The 20829-nt window shown below is 37.4% G+C and overlaps 1 protein-coding gene across 6 annotated transcripts in view; it reads left to right on the top strand.

Moving 5' to 3' along the window:
• Positions 1-20829, top strand: part of LOC126337083 (organic cation transporter protein-like) — a 307774-nt gene that overhangs the window by 232150 nt on the left and 54795 nt on the right. For all 6 annotated transcript variants that reach the window (XM_050001432.1, XM_050001437.1, XM_050001433.1 and 3 more), the window contains 2 exons: positions 8728-8986; positions 9072-9240. In XM_050001432.1, coding sequence (XP_049857389.1) covers positions 8728-8986; positions 9072-9240 — 428 coding nt within the window. The remainder of the gene's footprint in view (positions 1-8727; positions 8987-9071; positions 9241-20829) is intronic.

Raw genomic sequence — 20829 nt, 5'->3', positions numbered from 1 at the left:
TATAGTCCCTCTATGTATTTCTTCCACCTATCAGCTTTCTCATCTTTGCTTAGTATTGGTTTCCCATCTGAGCTTTTAATATTTGTACAGCTGTTTCTCTTTCTCCAAAGGCCTCTTTAATTTTCCAATAGGCTATATGCATCTTCTCCCTCATTATATACACTTCCATATCCTCTCATTTGTCCTCTATCTCTTCCTGCTTACCCATTTTGCACTTACGGTCATCTTATTTTTAGATGTTCATATTCCCTTTCTCCTGCTTTGTTCATAGTTTGGTTATATTTTCTCCCTACATCAGTTAAATTCAGTTTCTCCCAAGATATCCAAGGATATCTACTAGGCCTTGCCTTTTTATGTATATGATCCACTGCTACCTTCACATACTTCATCTCGCAAGGGAACCTATTCATCTTCCACTGTATTTCTTTCCTCTGTTTTAGTGAATCATGGCCCAATGCTCCCTCTGAAACTTTCAACAACCTCTGGTTTAGCAGCTTATCAAGGTTCCATCTTCTTATTTTCCTGCCTTTTTGCAATTTCTGCAATTTTAATCTGCGGTTCATAACCAATAAATTGTGGTCAAAGTCCACATCTGCACCTGGAAATGTTTTACAGTTTAAAATCTGGTTCCTGAAATTTCTATTTTACCATTATATAATCAATCTGAAACATTCCAGTTTCTCTATGTCTCTTCCACATATACAACCTTCTTTCATATTTTTTAAACCAAGTATTAATGATGATTAAAGTATGCTCCATGCAAAATTCTACAAGGTGGCTTGCTCTTTCATTCCTTTCCCCCAGGCTAATTCACCTACTATTTTTCCATTTCTTCCTTTTCCTTATACCAAATATCAGTCCGCCTTCACAATTAAAAACTTTTTCATTCCTTAACAATCTGAATAATTTCTTTCATTTCACCACATATTTTTTACAAATTTCTTCATCCTCTGTGGAGCTGGTTGGCATACACACTTGTAGTACTGTGGTGGATGTTGGATTTGGGTCTATCTTGATAATACATAATTATTGTAGTGGATTTTCTTGAGAATTTCAAAAGATTACTGGACAGTGAGATAGCTCTTTAAGTATCATAGAGATTACTTGACACTCTCCAATTATACACCTATCAGTAAATCCTCTTTTAATCATTGAATAGTTGAAAAGATTGCATAACTACAGGTGGAGAAGGCAGCATATCAAATTAATGCAGGAATTCAGTGCTCTAGTACATAAAAATTAGCCAGAAAATATATAAATTTTAGCAGTCTTAAAACATTTGTAATTTGTCTACTGTTTGTATTTTTGAAAATGATGTGTCTCCAAGATCTGCATTCCATGTTCTCCAATTTAAGTGCAAAGATTTAGCAACTGATTCACACAACTACTGAATATTGTAATGTATAACATCTCAGAATTTTAATTATGACAAGTATGTTAAAAGAAATATTAAACTCACCAGATTTCCACCTGGCACTCTACATTGCAGTATATATTACAACAAGCCAATAGTGCAGGAAATGGGACTCCATTTGTTGCAGTGAATGTTAAGCAGAAAATGCTGCAAAAAAGTAACACTGTAATTATCAGATTCTCCTCTTCTTATCAGTCTGATGTCATGATAGCACATCCATGCTGTGGCCCATCCACTCTAGGTGTTTACATACTAACATTCTCAGTGTGTGACACAACTGGGACCCTCCTCCCCTGTCAGTGAAGTATCAACTGGAGGACCCAGATAACTGAAATTTTTGTGCAAAATAGCTTCTGATGCAGGTAGGTAGCATCTCTTTACCTGCAAGATAAAGTTGTATGTTATAATGCTGACACAACTTATCACCACCCTACAGCAATTCAGCTGCATTTAGGTAAATCCAAGTTCCAGCCAGTGGACCAGATATATTAACAATCTTTCCCCCTCTTAGTTCTTTTCAGTGTCCTCAGAAATCTCAGCAAATAAAAAAATGTCAGAATACCATTTCAAAGAAATGTAAAATCAGGATGCCACACCAAAATTAAACACAACAGTTGCATTAGACACATTGCCATTGGTCAGTGCATTAATAAACTTCACTTACAAGTAAGTCCATTTTTTCAACAGTACCTCCTCCAGCTATTTGCCCACTGATCTAAAACAAAACTGCACCAAATAATGTCAGGCCAGGCTAGATCATCTGAATTGACTGTGAAATTCAAAACAGCTGCTCAGCTGCTACTGCTGCTACTACTACTACTACTTCTTCTACTACTACAAAAAAAGCTGCTACTCCATGTGAATGCACTACGTGATGAAGTCCACATACAAAATTCTGACCTACCAATAATATTCCAACTGGGCCAACCTTCTTCCGTTCATGAGGGTCTCCAACTTGTCAGTACTTCTAAATTTTGTAGTATTAGAGCAACTTGTAAAATTTGTTATGCATTTTGGCCCATTAGCTGCATTATGCGTGGCTTGTTTCTCACCCAAGAGTATTCTCATTTGTTCATCTCCAGACCTCCAATAAAAATTGTGAACTTGTTCCTCCAGACCACTAATTTCAACTCTGAACAAAAATTCCCATGGTGTCATGAGGAACTACCTTAATACTCTGTGCAGTGCGATCATTCCCAACTGTCACACTATGCTCATATTTGGAGGAAAATCCCTCGTCCATCTCCCAGAGGCTTCTGACAAACAGAGTTTCCCAGCTTCTATGCAGCTAGAAACATTTTCCAAAAATCCTGTGGAGGCTCATTTCTGTCACATCTATGGGGATTTGTTGCACCAAAATTAATACATATTGAAGTCATTTTTTTAATTGGAATCTGACTCAAATAATAATTCCTTGGAGAACTTAACCCTAGTGACTTGGAAAGGACATGTCATACTCTATGCTTAGAAGTCTACTATGTTGTCATTTTTTTTAAAGACAGTGATCGTATATGTAAATGGAAATGATGGGAATTATAAATATATTTGATGAAACAGTTGAGTATTGGGTGCAGAATTTCATGCACAGTCCAAATCATCAGCAGTTGCCACAGTGTACCATTAACCAACAACACCCACAAAAAATATTTTTAGTGTTCCAAAGAAAAGTTCCATATTGTTATAATTCTTTTTGCAGTTCAATGATTACTGTATTAGTATATTACTTATAAGAGAATATTCTGAAAACAGACAAATAATTTTTAACTGTCCTGTGTTAATTAATTTTTTACTGCCATTACTTTCCATTACTGGTACAAAAAATCCCCTGGTTTTAATGACCAAAGATTCCAACCTCTCACTGTATTGACATAGTTACTGTTAGGAAAATGAAACTTAATTATATGATACTTTCACTTGGTTTAACATTAAGCCTACCAGAGAAGAAGACTTTCAATTTATTTTTGTAGACTTTGATTTCTATTTATATATTCATTGCTGTGTTCAAGATTTAAGTGACAAAAATAAATTTGACATCAACAAAGTAAAAATACATATAGGGAACTTACAGATGTGGTGACATTAGGTTTACCATCTCTTAGGCAAAGGTTTTATTGGTGATGAAAATGATGCTGAATAGAACTGGAAATATACTATTCCACTTCATTGACACTGTTTGTGACTATCACAGCAAATGAAAATGGGAGTGTCAATGTGGAGCCACAGTGTCCTTCATTTCATTGCAGTGTGTCTTATTTGTTACATGTAACTTCAACTCATGTCACATTTGTGTATCATTCATATGGTGCTACACATCTGAAAATTTGTGTTGAAGTATAATATTACGTACAGTATTGAAATAAATGTAGTTGTTATTAATGGATGACAAATTGTTCTGCAATAGAACATGTTTCCTGTCCACATTCTGATGCAGTCCACAGCTTTAGATGTTACACATCTGATCTGCAGAAACAGTGTCTAGGCTGCTTTTATAGGTCATTATGATTAATTACAGATTTCTTGTTTAATTCTCACACCTATTTGTTAGTTTCCTTAAATCTATTGCCTTTATGTTCCTGTCACAATGGATGTATTTCACAATTAATTGTTAAAAATATTGTAATGGAAAGTTTGTTGTCTTTATAAGTAAATGTTTGTCTCTGTCCATAATCTATGTGCTAGATGATTTTAATCCCTTTCTAAATTCGGTTTTGAACTAAATAAAGACATGTCAATCAAATTAAGATATATCTACTTAAAATATATGCAGCTGTAATATTACCATATCTGTTACTGCTACATCTGTGAAACATTCAGCCTTCCACAAATTTATCATTTTTTTTTGGTATACATTGTGTATTTCTTATTGCAGGCTTGTCAGAAGGTGAATTTTCACTGGCTTCCTGCAATGCTCTAAGTTAAGATGTACATCCATATAAAGAAAATTTTAATATCACCATTTCTTTGTTTTTGTCTGTGTAGAGTTCCCTGATTTGAAGTATGCACCTGCACTCAAAGGTGAGTGGCAAGATGGCATCATTACATTTGCCTGTTCAAAACTTACTTCTTATGCACACAAACCTGTACCCTTCTTGTTGAGTGTGCAACACATAACCTAATTTCACTAATAATTTTGTTGTCATGCCACAGCTCCAGTTTTGTTAATGTAATCAAGTTAATTTTGAAATTGTTTTTTTATTCTTTGATACTTCCAATCTCTCGGAGACCATCCAATTAATTACAATTTTATTCTTTTTTTAAAAGGTGTAATTTATCTGCTTTTGGAATGATAATATAAAAGTTAATTTCAAAGACTACACCTATTTCATATGCAACTTACATGTCATTTAGTTGTGAATGACCTATTAACATACAGAAGTAGTGAAGAAATATTGTCAACAGTGAGTCACATTTATACAGTTATTTGTTCCTCAGATGTTGATGGTATACATTGTCTATTTCTTATTGCAGGCTTATCAGAAAGTGAATTTTCACTGGTTAGCCCATATTTTTTGTCCAGATGATAGTTCTGTATATTTGTAGTAAATAGTTACTGTGACAAGTTCATATAAAGAATAAGTGGTGCCATAAAGTAGCTCCAACACTCTATACTGCTTTTGATGTCCTTCAACAACTATAGTTCCAGCAGTATTTGTTTATTGTTATCCTCCACTTTGTCATTTACAGTTTGCTCTTTTCACATAATTGTCAAGTTTGTCACAGATTATCATCCTATACTTTTCCCCACTGTATCTAGCACAGCCTGCATGCCCCATTTCAAGCATCATACTGCTTTGTTACCCTCTCATCTCCCAATGATCCACATTATGGTGTTTCATACATGTGCAGTAAATCCATGTTCCCTTATAATAAAATTAGCTTTGGTTACTGTTTACAAGCCTGAATTATTTTATATTCTTTATTTAGTTTCTTGTAATGGTACATCACTTCACTGTCCCTGGAGTTCTTTTTTTTATATGTGATTGCTTCTTTTCATGATTTCCCTTGTATTTGAAGACAATATTGTACACATCATGCCCTTTTTTAATATTTATTTTGACATTTACATGACCTCTGTTTTCATTATTTCATATGTGGAAATTCTTCCTCAAAAATTTTTCATAATCTTCTTTAATCTCTCTCTCTCTCTCTCTCTCTCTCTCTCTCTCCCCCTCTCCCTCTCCCCCTCTCCCTCTCCCTCTCCCCCTCTCTCTCCCTCCCCCTCTCCCTCTCTCTCCCTCCCTCCCTCCCTCTCCCCTCTCCCTCCTCCCTCTCCCTACCTCCCCCCTCCCACAAATTGATTTTTTTGTAAGACTTAAAATGTAGGTTCTTGCCAGACATAAGTATTGATATAGTTGCTTCATTCCTATTTGCAGCTCTTTTCTGTACTCTGCTAACATTTCATGATCTGCAAAAGCCAAGTGCAGATCTACTGTAATTAAATGAAAGGAAAGTAACCCTGTATGTTCTTCCTCCTACATAAAGACTGCAGATTAGTTACTTTGAGTAGTTACATCAGTACTAAAAAGAATGCCCAAATTTATTCGATTTTTATTCTTTATTAATGTTACACTACAGGCAACAGTAAAATGGACTTTAGCATAATGTGTTAACTTGAGAATGACATGACATTAACTGATAACTGATCAGAACTGCTTACTGAGTAACACTGGTTAGAAAGTGTTGATGCAAAAAAGAGTTCACTCGAGCTATAGCACCGTGGCAACAAGTGGACAGTGAAAAAGAGCAGAAGTTCATAAGCTGAGCTATAAGAGTTAAGATCTTGTTCATATGCTTATCCACAGCTCTTGAGTCTCCACTATACAGGACTTTTTATCTTTATGTATTCCATAACCTGTAGAATATATATAGGTAGACTGCACAACAGATATTCTAGGTATCCATTTTTAAAGACCACATGATTGACATTATGGGCTCCCTCTGCCAATTTTTATGGGTGTTGAGAACATCATCCATTTTTGTTCATGAAAATTTTTATCATAATAGTTCTGATGATGTTCGGCATGCTTTTCTGGTAAATCAATCTGATCACCTTCCTGGAAATGTAATTTCAATAAATACGCAGTATATTTATAAACATTTTAAAATGGTGTAGTACAGTGAGGGAGAAGATTGGGTTTATATGAAAACATCAACATTTGTTATTTTTGACTTCATCATATTACTATCTTTCACCTATGCTGTACATAAATTTTTCACTTAGATACTAATCAAACAATGGAAACTCCATGTAGGAATAATCAACAATGTAGGAAAAGATAGATTGCTACTTACCATAAAGAAGACGCATCAAGTTGCAGACAAGTATGATTAAAAGACACTCTCATGTAGTTTTTGGCCAAAGCCTTCATCAGTAATGTTCACACACACAGACTCACACAACCAAGCAAAATGTGAGTTTCTTTTAATCGTGCCTGTCTGACACTTGACATGTCTTCTTTATAGTAATAGCAATCTGTTTTTTCCTACATTGTTCACTTACAACTACATGAAGGAAGCTTTCCTCATTTCATTTCTTCTAGTGTTACAGTGGCGTTGAATGATGTCCTGTCACCTGAGGAGATACTAGAGACACTATTTAGTGGAAGTTCATAGAATGTAACCAAATGTGAGGAATTCTCTTGTAATGTCATTTATCGTTAATAGATTTATTTCTGTGATGTAGAACTATGAAATTCATATTGACAGCCATGAATTTACATTCCAAATCTGAATCCACACACTTTAAATCATGTCTCATCATATTTGGTGCCTGTTCACTATGGAATAATGTGAATGAATTCTTTAACTGCAGCTGCAGCATGCACTGCTTCGGGCAAAAAGAAAGGACAGTTAAAGATGGAGCACAAACTTGAAATGGGGAAGGTTTGTGGAGGCAATTGGTTTGTCATTTCAAAGGAGCCATCCTGATTTTTGCCTTAAATGAGTTACAAAACCATGGAAAATTCGGTTGCCGGATGGGTAATTGAGCCCCAGTTCTTCCAAATACAAGTCCACTGGCTCAACCTCAGCATCGCCTCACTTAGTACTGGCAGAGGGGAACTGCTGATTGCAAGTATCTCCCTGGTTTCAAATCGTGATTGCAGACATGGCATAATGTATTGCATCAGCTGTTAAACAGGCATGACAGTTAAGTAAATGACGTACACAATATAGGAATATACAGTTTTTTACCCCATGCCATTGGCCCCCCTACCCCTTCCATCAAAGCTTTCAATCTGTACACAAGTGGTTCACAGGCTGAACACAGCCCAAGATTAGCAGTTATCATTTCCATCTTAATCTGTCACAAAACTCTTAATTTCTCACATACAGTCAGCACAATGTCCTTTGTAAGGAATCAACACTTTCCATCTCAGTTAAAATATGTCAAAGAGCATATGGAATATGTATTGTGTCATTCACTGTCATTTAATTTCCATTGAAACTGGCTATTTCATTATAGATGCAAATGCTGTTATAAGTTCATAAGACACAAATAATAATAATAAAAATAAAAACCAGTGCATTCATGCTTCCAGTATGAGTGGTGGTAATATGAATAGTGCTATCAGCAGTTCTATTAATAAATAGTAGTAATTAAATACATTCAACCTTAAATCACTCAGCACAATCTATAATTACTTGTTATGCTACAATTTAGAGTATCATAAAAATATTCTTTGGAAGTCTTCATGTAGCTTGTTTAAGTTCAGAGTTATGAATTAACATTCAATGGCTATTACATTTTCTCATTTATTCAAAAGTATTACTTTTCCTGTTGCAGATACCCAAAATGTTTTTCATGACCAAGTTTAAAACACATATGTTTGTAAATTATGCTTAAGCTTTTGTTTATTTTGTACGAAGTCACAGAATATAAAATACATAGGATTTGCAGTGAGTGTAACAGCTGGTCAGTTCACTGTCTAACTTTGAAGAAGTATATTATTTATATAATGGTTTTCTGTGATTATTTACAAGATATTTTGCTTTATTTGTGGTGTTAGTTTGATGTAGTTCTTAATTCAGTTTTGAATATTTGTATTTGACAAACAACATCAACAATAAAAGGCACAGATTACAATTATTAGCAAGCCTAATCTTCTGGAACATGTCACAACATTACTATTGAGATTCATTTCAAAGATACCATCAGTCATTTTTCTGCATTTTCAATAATATGTCTGAATCGCCCTCATAAAAATAAGTAACATATTAAAAATATTGTTTTGACATTTTGTCATTAAGGTGATCCTAACATTTATTGGTTCCATTGACCAGTTTTAAAATGTTCTTATTACTGTCTATTTCAGTGGCAGCTTGTATGTAAAAGGAAGATGTTGGTACCAACATCTCAGTCATTCTACCTGCAGGGAGTTTTGTTTGGCGGAATCCTTTTTAAATATTTAAGCCAAGTATGGTCACCTCGTCTGATTCTCATTGGAGGAATGATAGTACAAATTATTTCTGGTGTTGGTGTTGCAGTTTCTCCATATTTCACTCTACACTGTGCACTCCGCTTTGTCACTGCTCTTGCTTGCACACAAATGTTCACTGCTGGCTACAACATCTGTGAGTACTGTACATGTGATCACTGGATAATTTAATTTTTCATTGAATTGCTTGAAGACTGTGACATGTTATTGTTTATTAATAGGCACATCATTAATGGAAGGGAAAGCAAGAACAGTGGCTGGATGTTGTTATGAACATCTTTGGTCTGTTGGTGTCATAACACTAGCATGTATTGCAAGCCTTTGTAGAGACTGGCGTCATTTGCAGCTTGCTATCTCATTACCAACTGTTCTCATTCTCTTACTCTTCAGGTACTGTATAAACCATGGTCATAAGAAATTTCTTAAAATATGTAATATTATAATGCAATATAATGTCACAGTTATGTTGCTCTGCAAACTCTGGTATTGACTGGTTACAGCCAGCTGCAGATGACATATGTGACCAGTAACTCGAATGTTGTTATTATTTTCTGCCATTTCTGTGTTTGCAGTTCTGATTTACTAAACTTCTTTGACACTTATCAGTTCCAATTTCTGGAAGCTCCTTCTTTATCTGAAAGCAGTAAGGGGACGGTGAGGAATGGTAAACTATTGGGCCAGATACAGTTACCAAAATTTAAACAAATCACTTTATTTAAACAAGCAAAAAATAGCTTTCACTCAAGACAAACTCTGAGACAAGCTTAGAAAACATCAGATTAGACCAGCATCTACCACCAAAATTTATTAATGAGACTTTACCAAAAGGCAACTACTGGCAAAACTTAATAATAACCAAAACACACCAAAATTTTCTTCTCTGATTTTATGAAAGCAACACTCTGCACTTTTAATTAGTATTAATAATCACTGCCAACAAGATTTACTACTGCAACTTAAGAAAAGAAACTGTTACCACAACAAATTTGAGCAACCACTGCCAACAGAATTTACTACAAAAGCTCAAGAAAAGAAGCTGCTAGCAGAATTTAATAGACTGATCAAATGGGCACAACCTTCAGCAGCAACTACCATAAACAGGACAATAAAGAACTATCGATGTAATTAAAATTTTGTGTAACACTGCAGTTTAAACTGAACTTTAAATTTAATTCAGACAGGGCTAGTCCACCAAAATACTGGAGCAAATGCAAGGGATATTCATAAAGTAAGTTCCAATCAACTGCAAAATGGAAATCGCTGTGAAAATGACAAAACTTTATTTGCAGCTACTTATCTACATAGTTGCTGATCCTACTTAAGACATCTGTCATAGCACTGCCAGTGCTTTCTGCCAATTCTCTGTGCTGGTCTACAGCTAATTATCTGTGCCAGAAAGTTGTCTTCTTAGCCAGCTGTTCATGTCAGCAGATATGAAATTCAGAGGGAGCCATTTACAGACTGTATTTTGGGTGATCAAACACTTTCCATTGAAAACTCTGCAGGAACATCTTCATTGCCCCTGCAGAATGTGGCTGACCATTGTCTTGAAGAGGGAAATGCGTAACACTTATGTTATGTGTGCTGCATAGCTTCAGCTGAAATTTCTCATCAGGCTCTCGTACCTGGTGGGAGACACTACACTCTTAGCATATTTACATGCTCAGTGTGCACTCAACACTGAGCAGATTGATTTGATGCAATTGACAGGTGTATTAGAGACACTGCCCAACACATCTGTGGAAAGCTTCATCAGATTTTCACAGTGGTTTCCATTGCGTGACCAATCAGAACTTACTTTCTGAATAGCCCTTGTATGTTTCTTAGTACAGAACCAGCAGGTTCAATTAAATATTCAAATTCTAGCCAAATGGTACAAACTTTATAACACATAAAACAGATGAACAAGCTTAAAAATTGCTGAAATATACATATACAGAATAGAACAACTTGAGGTTAAAAGAGCGACTTATACTCACAATGTGTGATAAACAACCTTAAATATAATTTAACTACACATCACAGTAGTGACTTAATTCATTTTAGGTTTAAATTTTGAACGGGACTCTCAAAGAACATATTAGCATTTTTCCAGCCACTCCACTAATACTGCAAGGTCACTTACATAGAGTTACTAGAAAACCACTTAATAAACAACTTGACACAACTAATTCACTGATTATACTGTGCTTCCGACAAAACTGGGAGTAGCCAGGATGGCTAGGAACATAGGTGACGAGATCACATAATAATATAATGCCTGTTAAAATAAGGAATGAATAAATGTATAAGCTCTTGAGCTTTAAATCACCTGAAACAGAATCTAAAAGATGGGACAGCTCTGCAGCTCCTGTGGTCAGTCCAAAAGGGACTCAGTCGTACTCAAATTCCAATCCATCCAGGAAGTGGTCAAGGGCTTGGACTCTTCTGCTAGTGGTACCTGATGATAAGCCTGGTTAACATCAAGCACATAAAAGTAGTGTGCATCTAAGAACCAGGTGAAGCAATCATGCAAATCTGGAAGTGAGACTGACTCTAAGATTACTTTCTGATTTGTTTTGTGGTAGTTGACCACTCGATGGTGTCCCTGGTCACTGGCCTTGAGCACCAAAGGAATTGGGGATGCATAAGGGGACACAGATGGATGAACTATGCCATTGGCCAGGTGCTCATTGATTATTACCTTTCTAAGTTTTTTCCATTTTTGGGGGTGAAAATCAATAAAGCAGTTGATGTGTTGGCTCCTTATCCATCAACTGAATGTTTAGGACGGTTGGTAGGGACAGCACATCGAGTGACATTATACTGAGTGCACTATCCGAAAATTACCTCAAGCAATTAAACAGAGAACCGACTCATGGAGATAACATCTTGGACCTACTGATAACAAACAGACCCGAACTTTTCGACTCTGTATGTGCAGAACAGGGAATCAGTGATAATAAGGCCATTGCAGCATCCCTGAATATGGAAGTTAATAGGAATTTAAAAAAAGGGATGAAGGTTTATCTGTTTAGCAAGAGTAATGGAAAGCAGATTTCAGACTACCTAACAGATCAAAACGAAAATTTCTGTTCCGACACTGACAATGTTGAGTGTTTATGGGAAAAGTTCAAGACAATCGTAAAATGTGTTTTAGACAGGTATGTGCCAAGTAAAACTGTGAGGGATGGGAAAAACCCACCGTGGTACAACAACGAAGTTAGGAAACTACTGCGAAAGCAAAGAGAGCTTCACTCCAAGTTTAAACACAGCCAAAACCTCTCAGACAAACAGAAGCTAAACAATGTCAAAGTTAATGTAAGGAGGGCTATGCGTGAAGCGTTCAGTGAATTCTAAAGTAAAATTCTATGTACCGACTTGACAGAAAATCCTAGGAAGTTCTGGTCTTACGTTGAATCAGTAAGTGGCTCGAAACAGCATATCCAGACACTCCGGGAGCATTGAAACAGAAGATGACACGCGTAAAGCTGAAATACTAAACACCTTTTTCCTCACACAAACGAAAAAATGGCTGACATCGAAATAAGTGTCCAAGGAATAGGAAAGCAACTGGAATCACTCAACAGAGAAAAGTCCACTGGACCTGATGGGATACCAAAACTACAGACCTATATCTCTGATGTTGATCCGTTGTAGAATTTTAGAACATGTTTTTTGCTCGAGTATCATGTTGTTTTTGGAAACCCAGAATCTACTCTGTAGGAATCAACATGGATTCTGTAAACAGCCATCATGTGAGACCCAACTCACTTTATTTGTTCATGAGACCCAGAAAATATTAGATACAGGCTCCCAGGTCGATGCTATTTTTCTTGACTTCTGGAAGGCGTTCGATACAGTTCCGCACTGTCGCCTGATAAACAAAATAAGAGCCTACGGAATATCAGACCAGCTGTGTGGCTCGATTGAAGAGTTTTTAGCAAACAGAACGCAGCATGTTGTTATCAATGGAGAGACGTCTACAGACATTAAAGTAACCTCTGGCGTGCCACAGGGGAGTGTTATGGGACCATTGGTTTTCACAATATATATAAATGACCTAGTAGATAGTGTCGAAAGTTCCATGCGGCTTTTCGCGGATGATGCTGTAGTATACAGAGAAGTTGCAGCATTAGAAAATTGTAGCGAAATGCAGGAAGATCTGCAGCGGATAGGCACTTGGTGCAGGGAGTGGCAACTGACCCTTAACATAGACAAATGTAATGTATTGCGAATACATAGAAAGAAAGATCCTTTATTGTATGATTATATGATAGCGGGACAAACACTGGTAGCAGTTACTACTGTAAAATATCTGGGAGTATGCGTGCGGAATGATTTGAAGTGGAATGATCATATAAAATTAATTGTTGGTAAGGCGGGTACCAGATTGAGATTCATTGGGAGAGTCCTTAGAAAATGTAGTCCATCAACAAAGGAGGTGGCTTATAAAATACTCGTTCGACCTATACTTGACTATTGCTCATCAGTGTGGGATCCGTACCAGATCGGGTTGACGGAGGAGATAGAGAAGATCCAAAGAAGAGCGGCGCGTTTCGTCACAGGATTATTTGGAAACCGTGATAGCATTACAGAGATGTTTAACAAACTCAAGTGGCAGACTCTGCAAGAGAGGCGCTCTGCATCGCGGTGTAGCTTGCTCGCCAGGTTTCGAGAGGGTGCATTTCTGGATGAGGTATCGAATATATTGCTTCCCCCTACTTATACCTCCCGAGGAGATCACGAATGTAAAATTAGAGAGATTCGAGCGTGCATGGAGGCTTTCAGACAGTCATTTTTCCCACGAACCATACGCGACTAGAACAGGAAAGGGAGGTAATGACAGTGGCATGTAAAGTGCCCTCCGCCACACACTGTTGGGTGGCTTGAAGAGTATAAATGTAGATGTAGATGTAGATTATATTCAGTTTTGTTTGTGACACCCAGCCTAGCCATCAAAATCTCAGGATACTGTTCTAAAATCTGTAATGAGGTCTTAGCCTGCTTCAGATTGAAATGAGACAGTCGAGAAGGAAACCCACTTTCAATAACCAAAAACATCCCTCATTGGTGCTTATGCTGACACAAAGGATATTTCTCCCCAGGAAAAATTTAGACATAATCTCTGATCAGTGTAATTTAAAATACACCCAGCACATTTTAAAAAAATTGCAGCCTAACAATACTTCGGTACTCAAACCCTGTAACACAGTGATCACAATCAGCCACAACCACTGCAGAATTCTTAGATAAAATACCACCTTGCTGACAATGGAAATCATGCCCCCATTGACATACCAGCACCTAACATGAGGTTTCTGAAGTAAAAGGAATTTCCAGATTTGAGCATACCTACAACACCGGGATACATCACTTAGTGAGAGGTTGCTTCCAGAAGGTGCAAACATATTCATGGCATACAACAGTGCGGGCAGATCAGCTTGGGAGAGCACTCTGGTTTTTTGAGTTCTTTTGATTAATTAGTCCCTTAAGTTGCCTTACCTCTGAGAGCTTTACAATTGTTTATCTTTTATTTATAGAGAGCGTTTAGTCATTGTTTGCTTTTGTTTTGGTGTGAATATTTTGTGCACAGTGAAGTAATTGTGTGTGTGAGTTTCTTATTGGGTGTGTGAGTTTCTTATTGGGTGCATGAGTTTCTTATTCCACTTCAAATCAATGGGAAGAATTATGAAATTCAGTGTCAAACAACATAAATTTTATGGAAATCGGTTCACCAAATGGATTAACTGTACCGATACTGAAATACAACGCGTTACAACAGTTGAATCAGCTGCAACTACTCCAAGTGCTTTGAAGCTAAAACTTAAATATTTGTACAATGGACTTGACATTATTAATGCTGATAATATAGAAATGGCTACTATCAATTCAGGTTGTGTTATTGTTCAACTCTCTGCTCTATCTGAACTAATAAATAAAGCTTTGCAGTGTAAGGAATGTGGCAATAGTGGTGTGAAGGTAGTTGAGGAGATACATGCAAGAAAAGGTTGTGCATCAAAATTAAGAATTGTTTGTAATTTATGTGATTTAAGCAAATGTGATTATACTTGTGACATGATTAAACAGAGAGTGTATAACACATATATTTATCTTGATTATGCTATGAGGTGTATAGGCAAAGGGTACATAAGTGAACAAATTTTCTGTGCTGTTATGGTCTTACCTCCCACTACAAGGTTTGACAGGTACAATAAAATTATTCTACAGACTTTAGAAGAAGTAGCAAATGATAGTATGAAAAATGCTGCTCAGGAAAGTGTAGACATGAATGACAGCAATACATGTATGTCTGCAGCCGTGGATGCATCCTGGCAATGAAAAGGCCTTAGTTCCCCAAATGGTATAGTGACAGCTATGTCCTTGGAAAGTAGTAAAGTCATTACCAAGTATTGTCATGGCTGTTCTAGTGGAACTGAAAATCATATGTGATTGATTAATTTTAATGGTTATAGCGGAGGGATGGAATCTATAGGTATTGTGAAGATATTTCACAGGTCAGTGGAGAAATATGGTGTGATGTATACATCTTACCTAGGAGATGGAGATTCAAAAAGATACCAAACAGTTTATGAATCCAAACCTTATACTGTCACAAAAATTGATAAAATGGAATATGCTCGGTGTGTCCAGAAAAGTATAGGTGCAAGGCTGAGGAACATGAAGAGGAATTTAAAGGGAAATAAATTAGCTGATGGTAAGTGTATTTATGGACATCATTGGCTTACAGACGAAGAAACAGAGAGATTGCAGTATTATTATGGACAAGCCATGAGGCAAAATAAAAATGACCTGGGGGAATGAAAAATTCAGTATGGCCTACCTTCTTGTCTAAATCCTCCACAGATGACAAACTATGTCATGCAAACTGCCCACCTGGCAGTGAGTGATGGCGTGGCTACCAGAGGTCTGTTACTCAAGGTGAGATCTACAACCACAAACATTATTTGCAATTTGCTACAATGGCAGTTATAAAACCTATATATAGGGATCTTAGTAACACAAGATTATTAGAGAAACATTTACGTCGTAGGTCTCAAAATCCAAATGAAAGTTTCAACAATTTCATATGGGAACAGGTACCAAAATCTGTCCTAGTAGGACTACTTACTTTGAAAATAGGTGTGCTAGATGCTGTTCTATGTTTCAGTGATGGTGCATTGTGAAGGCTTAATGTTATGGAACTGATGGGAGTGCCTGGTGGACTAAATATGCAAAGAGTTCTAAAGCTCAAATAGCCATTGACTGAAGGAGACTCTTCAAAGCAGAAAAATCAGTGTTGGAAGCCACTAAAGAAGCAAGAATAAGGAGGAGAAGTGTGAAAAAGATAAGGGAGGAAGAACAACACAGGAAACAAGATGAATATGGACCAGGGGTGCATTAGTGCCCTGCAATTTTTATAGAGAAAGCTAGTTTTAACTTTAACTTGAATTTCCCAAAAGTTAAATTATTTCATGTTCTGGTTCACTTTGGCTAAAAACTATTAAAGGCAGAGAGCTGAAATTTTGTTTACTGCCTTAAAACATGCTTAACTAAAAAGTAGACTACACTTATGATTTAACTTTGAAAATAAAATTATCTTTTGAAGAAAAACCTGAATTCATTTTCAAAATTTTTGATAATCATACTTAGAAATTTTTATACCACAATTTATGATAGCACCATCTTTCCCATAGTCTGCTTTAAACATAATAGTGTAAAGAACTTACAGGAAAAACTAAACCTTCTATTATGTTTGTATTTTGAGTAATGTGTACCTATGGTGTACATAAATAATTAGCATGGTTTATTTCACTTGCGTCACAAAAATACAATAAATAAGTGTGAGAGCTAAAGCTGTGGGTCATACATAAAAATTTTCCCAAAGGATGTCTTAAAAGATGGTAAGCATTATATAGGCTTACAAATCTTATTCATTGAGCTACACTGTTGAGAAAACTGACAATTTTTTCAAGGTTTCCTATGGTATCCATGGGCAAGTGTCCTAAAGAAATTCCTAACAAAAACAACTTGACAAGTGACTTTCCAATAGTCTTTGGCAGAATCTACTCAATGACATTCCTTCCATGATGGCATTAGCAGTTACTCTACTTAGTTTCTGCTCTGAGACAAGGGATACATGACCTGGAATATCATAGTATCTGTAGGGTGCAACACCATAGCCTGATTCTGCAAATTGGACCATTCATAATAACAAATCAAAAATTTGCTCATCAGTGTCCATAGTCAATCTAGAAATCCCTGAATTACACGCAGAATAGGATTTGGCAGTTTGTTAAACAAATTCCAAGCATGCAACCTATCCCCTTCTCTTGTACCAACTGATTTTGAATCACCACATTCCATAGGATCAGAATCCATTTCTCTAACCACATTAATTTTCCCATTCAGCAAACTTCCTTGAGTTGCAGCTTAATTACTTTATCACATAATGGTTAAATTACTAATTTTTATTTAGGATCAGAGATAATGATGGTGAGGTCTTCAAAATGGTTAATGATATGATTTAACTGCACCTGAATCTCAGCGCTTGTGCGCGAATGGTGGTACTACTCTACAATAACTGGAGATTGGCTTGTATACTATCCAGAAGGCTGTCATAAATAGAGCAAGCACCACATACCTCATCTACAGTGTTTGAGGTGACAACAAGCCCATAACTTAGTGCCCCGTGCAACCGCAGCACCAACTTGGCCATGCTGCCTTCCACCTTTTCCCTGCAGATGGCAAGCTCATCTTTCAGTTGATCTTTAGTGAGATATGCTGAGGACTGGTCACTGATTGATGATCCACCTTATATTCTTTATAACACTTGTAACAAAAATATTTAAGATAGCATACTGTAAAAAAAAATAAAAAATTACACTTACATTTTAAACCTCCCATTAGACAGTACCAGAACCCTGCCACTGAATTACTAGTACCATGGTCTGCTACTGCTGAAAGTGGTTTGGAGCTGGTTTAGAGAGGTATAGTACTGGGCCAGACTCTGAAAAAAGCTTAAAACACACTAGATAAGAACAGGACCTACCACCATAATTCATGAATGAAACTTTACCAGAAGGCAATTGGTGACAGAACTTACTAATATCTAAAATAGAGCAAAATTTACTCTTGTGATTTTATGAAAGCAACACTCAGAACTTTTAATACTACCAAAATAATGAAATTAGTATTAAGCATCACTACCAACAAGATTTTCTATTGCAACTTAAAAAAAGCAAGTATTGGTACAATAAATTTGAGCAGTTGCTGGCAAATATATTTATATACATTATGGTTAGCAGCACTAGACCAAGCAGATGGCTAGCCATGCAAGTTTTTTAATTCAGCCCTGTTAGTACAGCTTAGAAACAGCATTAAGCTTTATCCAATTGTAAGTGTCAGCCTGTTTCAGCAGAGGCATGGCAAAGCATGTTTATAGAGTGAGTGCACTGTGACCATAAAGGGCTGTGGTTTTTTTTGTTTTTTGAGGGTTGGCACACAGGAAAACTATATGTAAACTCAGTTTTAGTGTCCAGGTGCATGAAATATGTCGATAAGAAATTCCAGCACGATGTGTGACTCATGTGCTGTGATCTGCTTCCTGCTCATGGAAGGAATAACACCCATTGAAATTTTCTTGCTTATCAAAACAGTTTACAAAGAAGGTTTTATGAACAGAACAAGTGTGGTTAAGTGGCATAGGAAGTGGAGGCAGAACAAATGTTCATGATCGACAGAAGAGTGGTAGACCTTTCATTTTGACTAATGAGTTGGTGCAAAAACGCAAGGAAAATATCCATGAAGATCACTGATTGACAGTGGATGAAGTTTCTGTGACACTACTATATGAGACACTCACAGAAATGCTGGGCTACCAGAAACTGTGTGCAAGATGGATCCCAAAACAGATGAGAGAGCAGCACAAGAAAAATCAGTTCAGTAGCACCTGCAAGTTTCTTGATTAGTGTGAACCAGAAGGTGAGGATTTTCTGAGCAGAACTCAAAAGGAGTATTCAAAACAAAAGGAGGTAAATGCTAATGAGAGGAGTGTGCTTATTGCACAACAGTGGCTGTTGTCACACAACCTTAGCCATCAAGTAACACTTGGACTCATTTGTTTGTGATGTTTTGAACCAACCCCCCAACTCTCACATTCCCCTGACTGGCATCTTGAGAGTACCATCTTTTTGTCACCTGGAAAGCACACATGAGTGGTATTAAAGCTTCAACTGATGAGCAGGTGCAGAAAGAGGTTCTGAAGTGGAGGAGGGAGCTGTTTGAGGAGGGGATGAAGATGCTTGTGCCATGGCTCACCACACACACTGAACCGGATGGAAAATATGTGGAAAAATACCTTGTAATTTTTTCAAATAGACTGTTTCTAAAAAAATATATAAAAATCTGGCACACTTGCTTTTTGAACATGCCTCACACTTAAGGTACACTGGCCCCAGTTCCGGGGTCCATGGATACAAAAAATAAGAGAGACAGGATTACAGAGCCCCCTTCCTATAACACACTTAACACAGATGAATGATGTTAAAAATTACCAAAATATACATAGTGTAATAACTTCAAGTTGAACAAATACATTTCAAGGAAGACACAATACATGAAAGTCACAGATCAAGTAAACATAGTAAGATGTTTGTACACTTTAACAGTCAAATCATAACTGAGTCCAAGTCTAGCAGCCACTGGCTGGCTGGCCACTTAGGTGGCACTGCTGCTGCATGGCTGGCAGACAGCACCGCATGTAGAGGACGCGCGTAACTGTGCGGTGGCACTTTGAAAGATCGGCAAGTCACAACACTTTTCCCCCCTTTGAAATTTTTGCACAGTCTTGATGGAGGTGGCCTGTAGAGTACTAACGTCCATAGGCGTTGTTTGACTGGCCGTAAAGTCTCGAGGAGGAGGCTTCCCGTACGGACGGAAGTGTCCCCGATGATAACGGGTCGAGATGACAGGACACGTGGGGGCCGAATCTGCTGGGGCCCTGTGCATTTTCAGTGGAAAGGAGGATAACCCTAGCCATGAGGCGGTAACGTAAAGCGTAGTAGTTCCGCAACGGATCAGAAGTCTTAGCAGATGGACAATCTGGCCAACCCTTCTGAATACAGTGTAAAACCTGGGAGAGGGTAGGGTTATAGCAGCCGTCAGCCGGTCCCCGGTGATGGGGAACCCATCCACAACCCGCTGCTCAGCAACATCCAGGTGGAAACACAAAAGTTCGCCCCTATCGAATGCCAGATGAGGACCCATGGGAAGATGAGACAGTGCATCAACATTTGCATGTTGAGCCGTCAGTTGGAAATGAATCTCATAATTGAAACAAGACAAGTAAAGAGTGCAACGCTGGAGGCGGTGTGCATCCTTGTCAGGAAGTGGCATTGATGGATGAAACAAGGAAACAAGTGGTTTGTGATCCATAACAAGATGAAATTTGGATCCATAGAGAAAACACCAAACTTATGAAGAGCATAAATAATGGCCAAAGCTTCATTTTCAATTTGAGAATACTTTTGTTGGGCATCCGTGAGTGTTTTGGAGGCATAAGCAATGGGTTGTTCAGAACTGTCAGAAAAACGGTGCGCAAGGACTGCACCGACCCCATATTGAGAGACGTCTGTGGCAAGAACAAGATGTTGGCCAGTTAGATAAGTAGCCAGGCACGGGGTCTGTTTCAGCATAGTCTTCAATTTCTGGAAAGCCACATCGTATGATGCGGACCAGTGAAAAGGCACATCTTTATGTAACAGGCGATGCAACGACGAGCCAGCAAAGCAGCAGATGGTAAGAACCTTCTCCAAGAAGTCCTGCAGTTCCTTAACAGATGTAGGGTGAGGAAGGGCATGGATCGCAGCAACAGTTTGCTGAAGTGGACGAATACCATCCCTAGAGAGTTGAAACCCCAAGTACATGATAGATGCTTGAAAAAATTTTGATTTCTGAAGATTACACTTAAGACCGGCAGTCTGTAAGACATGAAAAAGT

This window comes from Schistocerca gregaria, chromosome 2 (assembly GCF_023897955.1).
Source record: "Schistocerca gregaria isolate iqSchGreg1 chromosome 2, iqSchGreg1.2, whole genome shotgun sequence".
In the NCBI taxonomy this organism is placed as follows: domain Eukaryota; kingdom Metazoa; phylum Arthropoda; class Insecta; order Orthoptera; family Acrididae; genus Schistocerca; species Schistocerca gregaria.
Note: the sequence above shows the minus strand (reverse complement) of the source record. Positions and strands in the feature narration are given on the sequence as shown.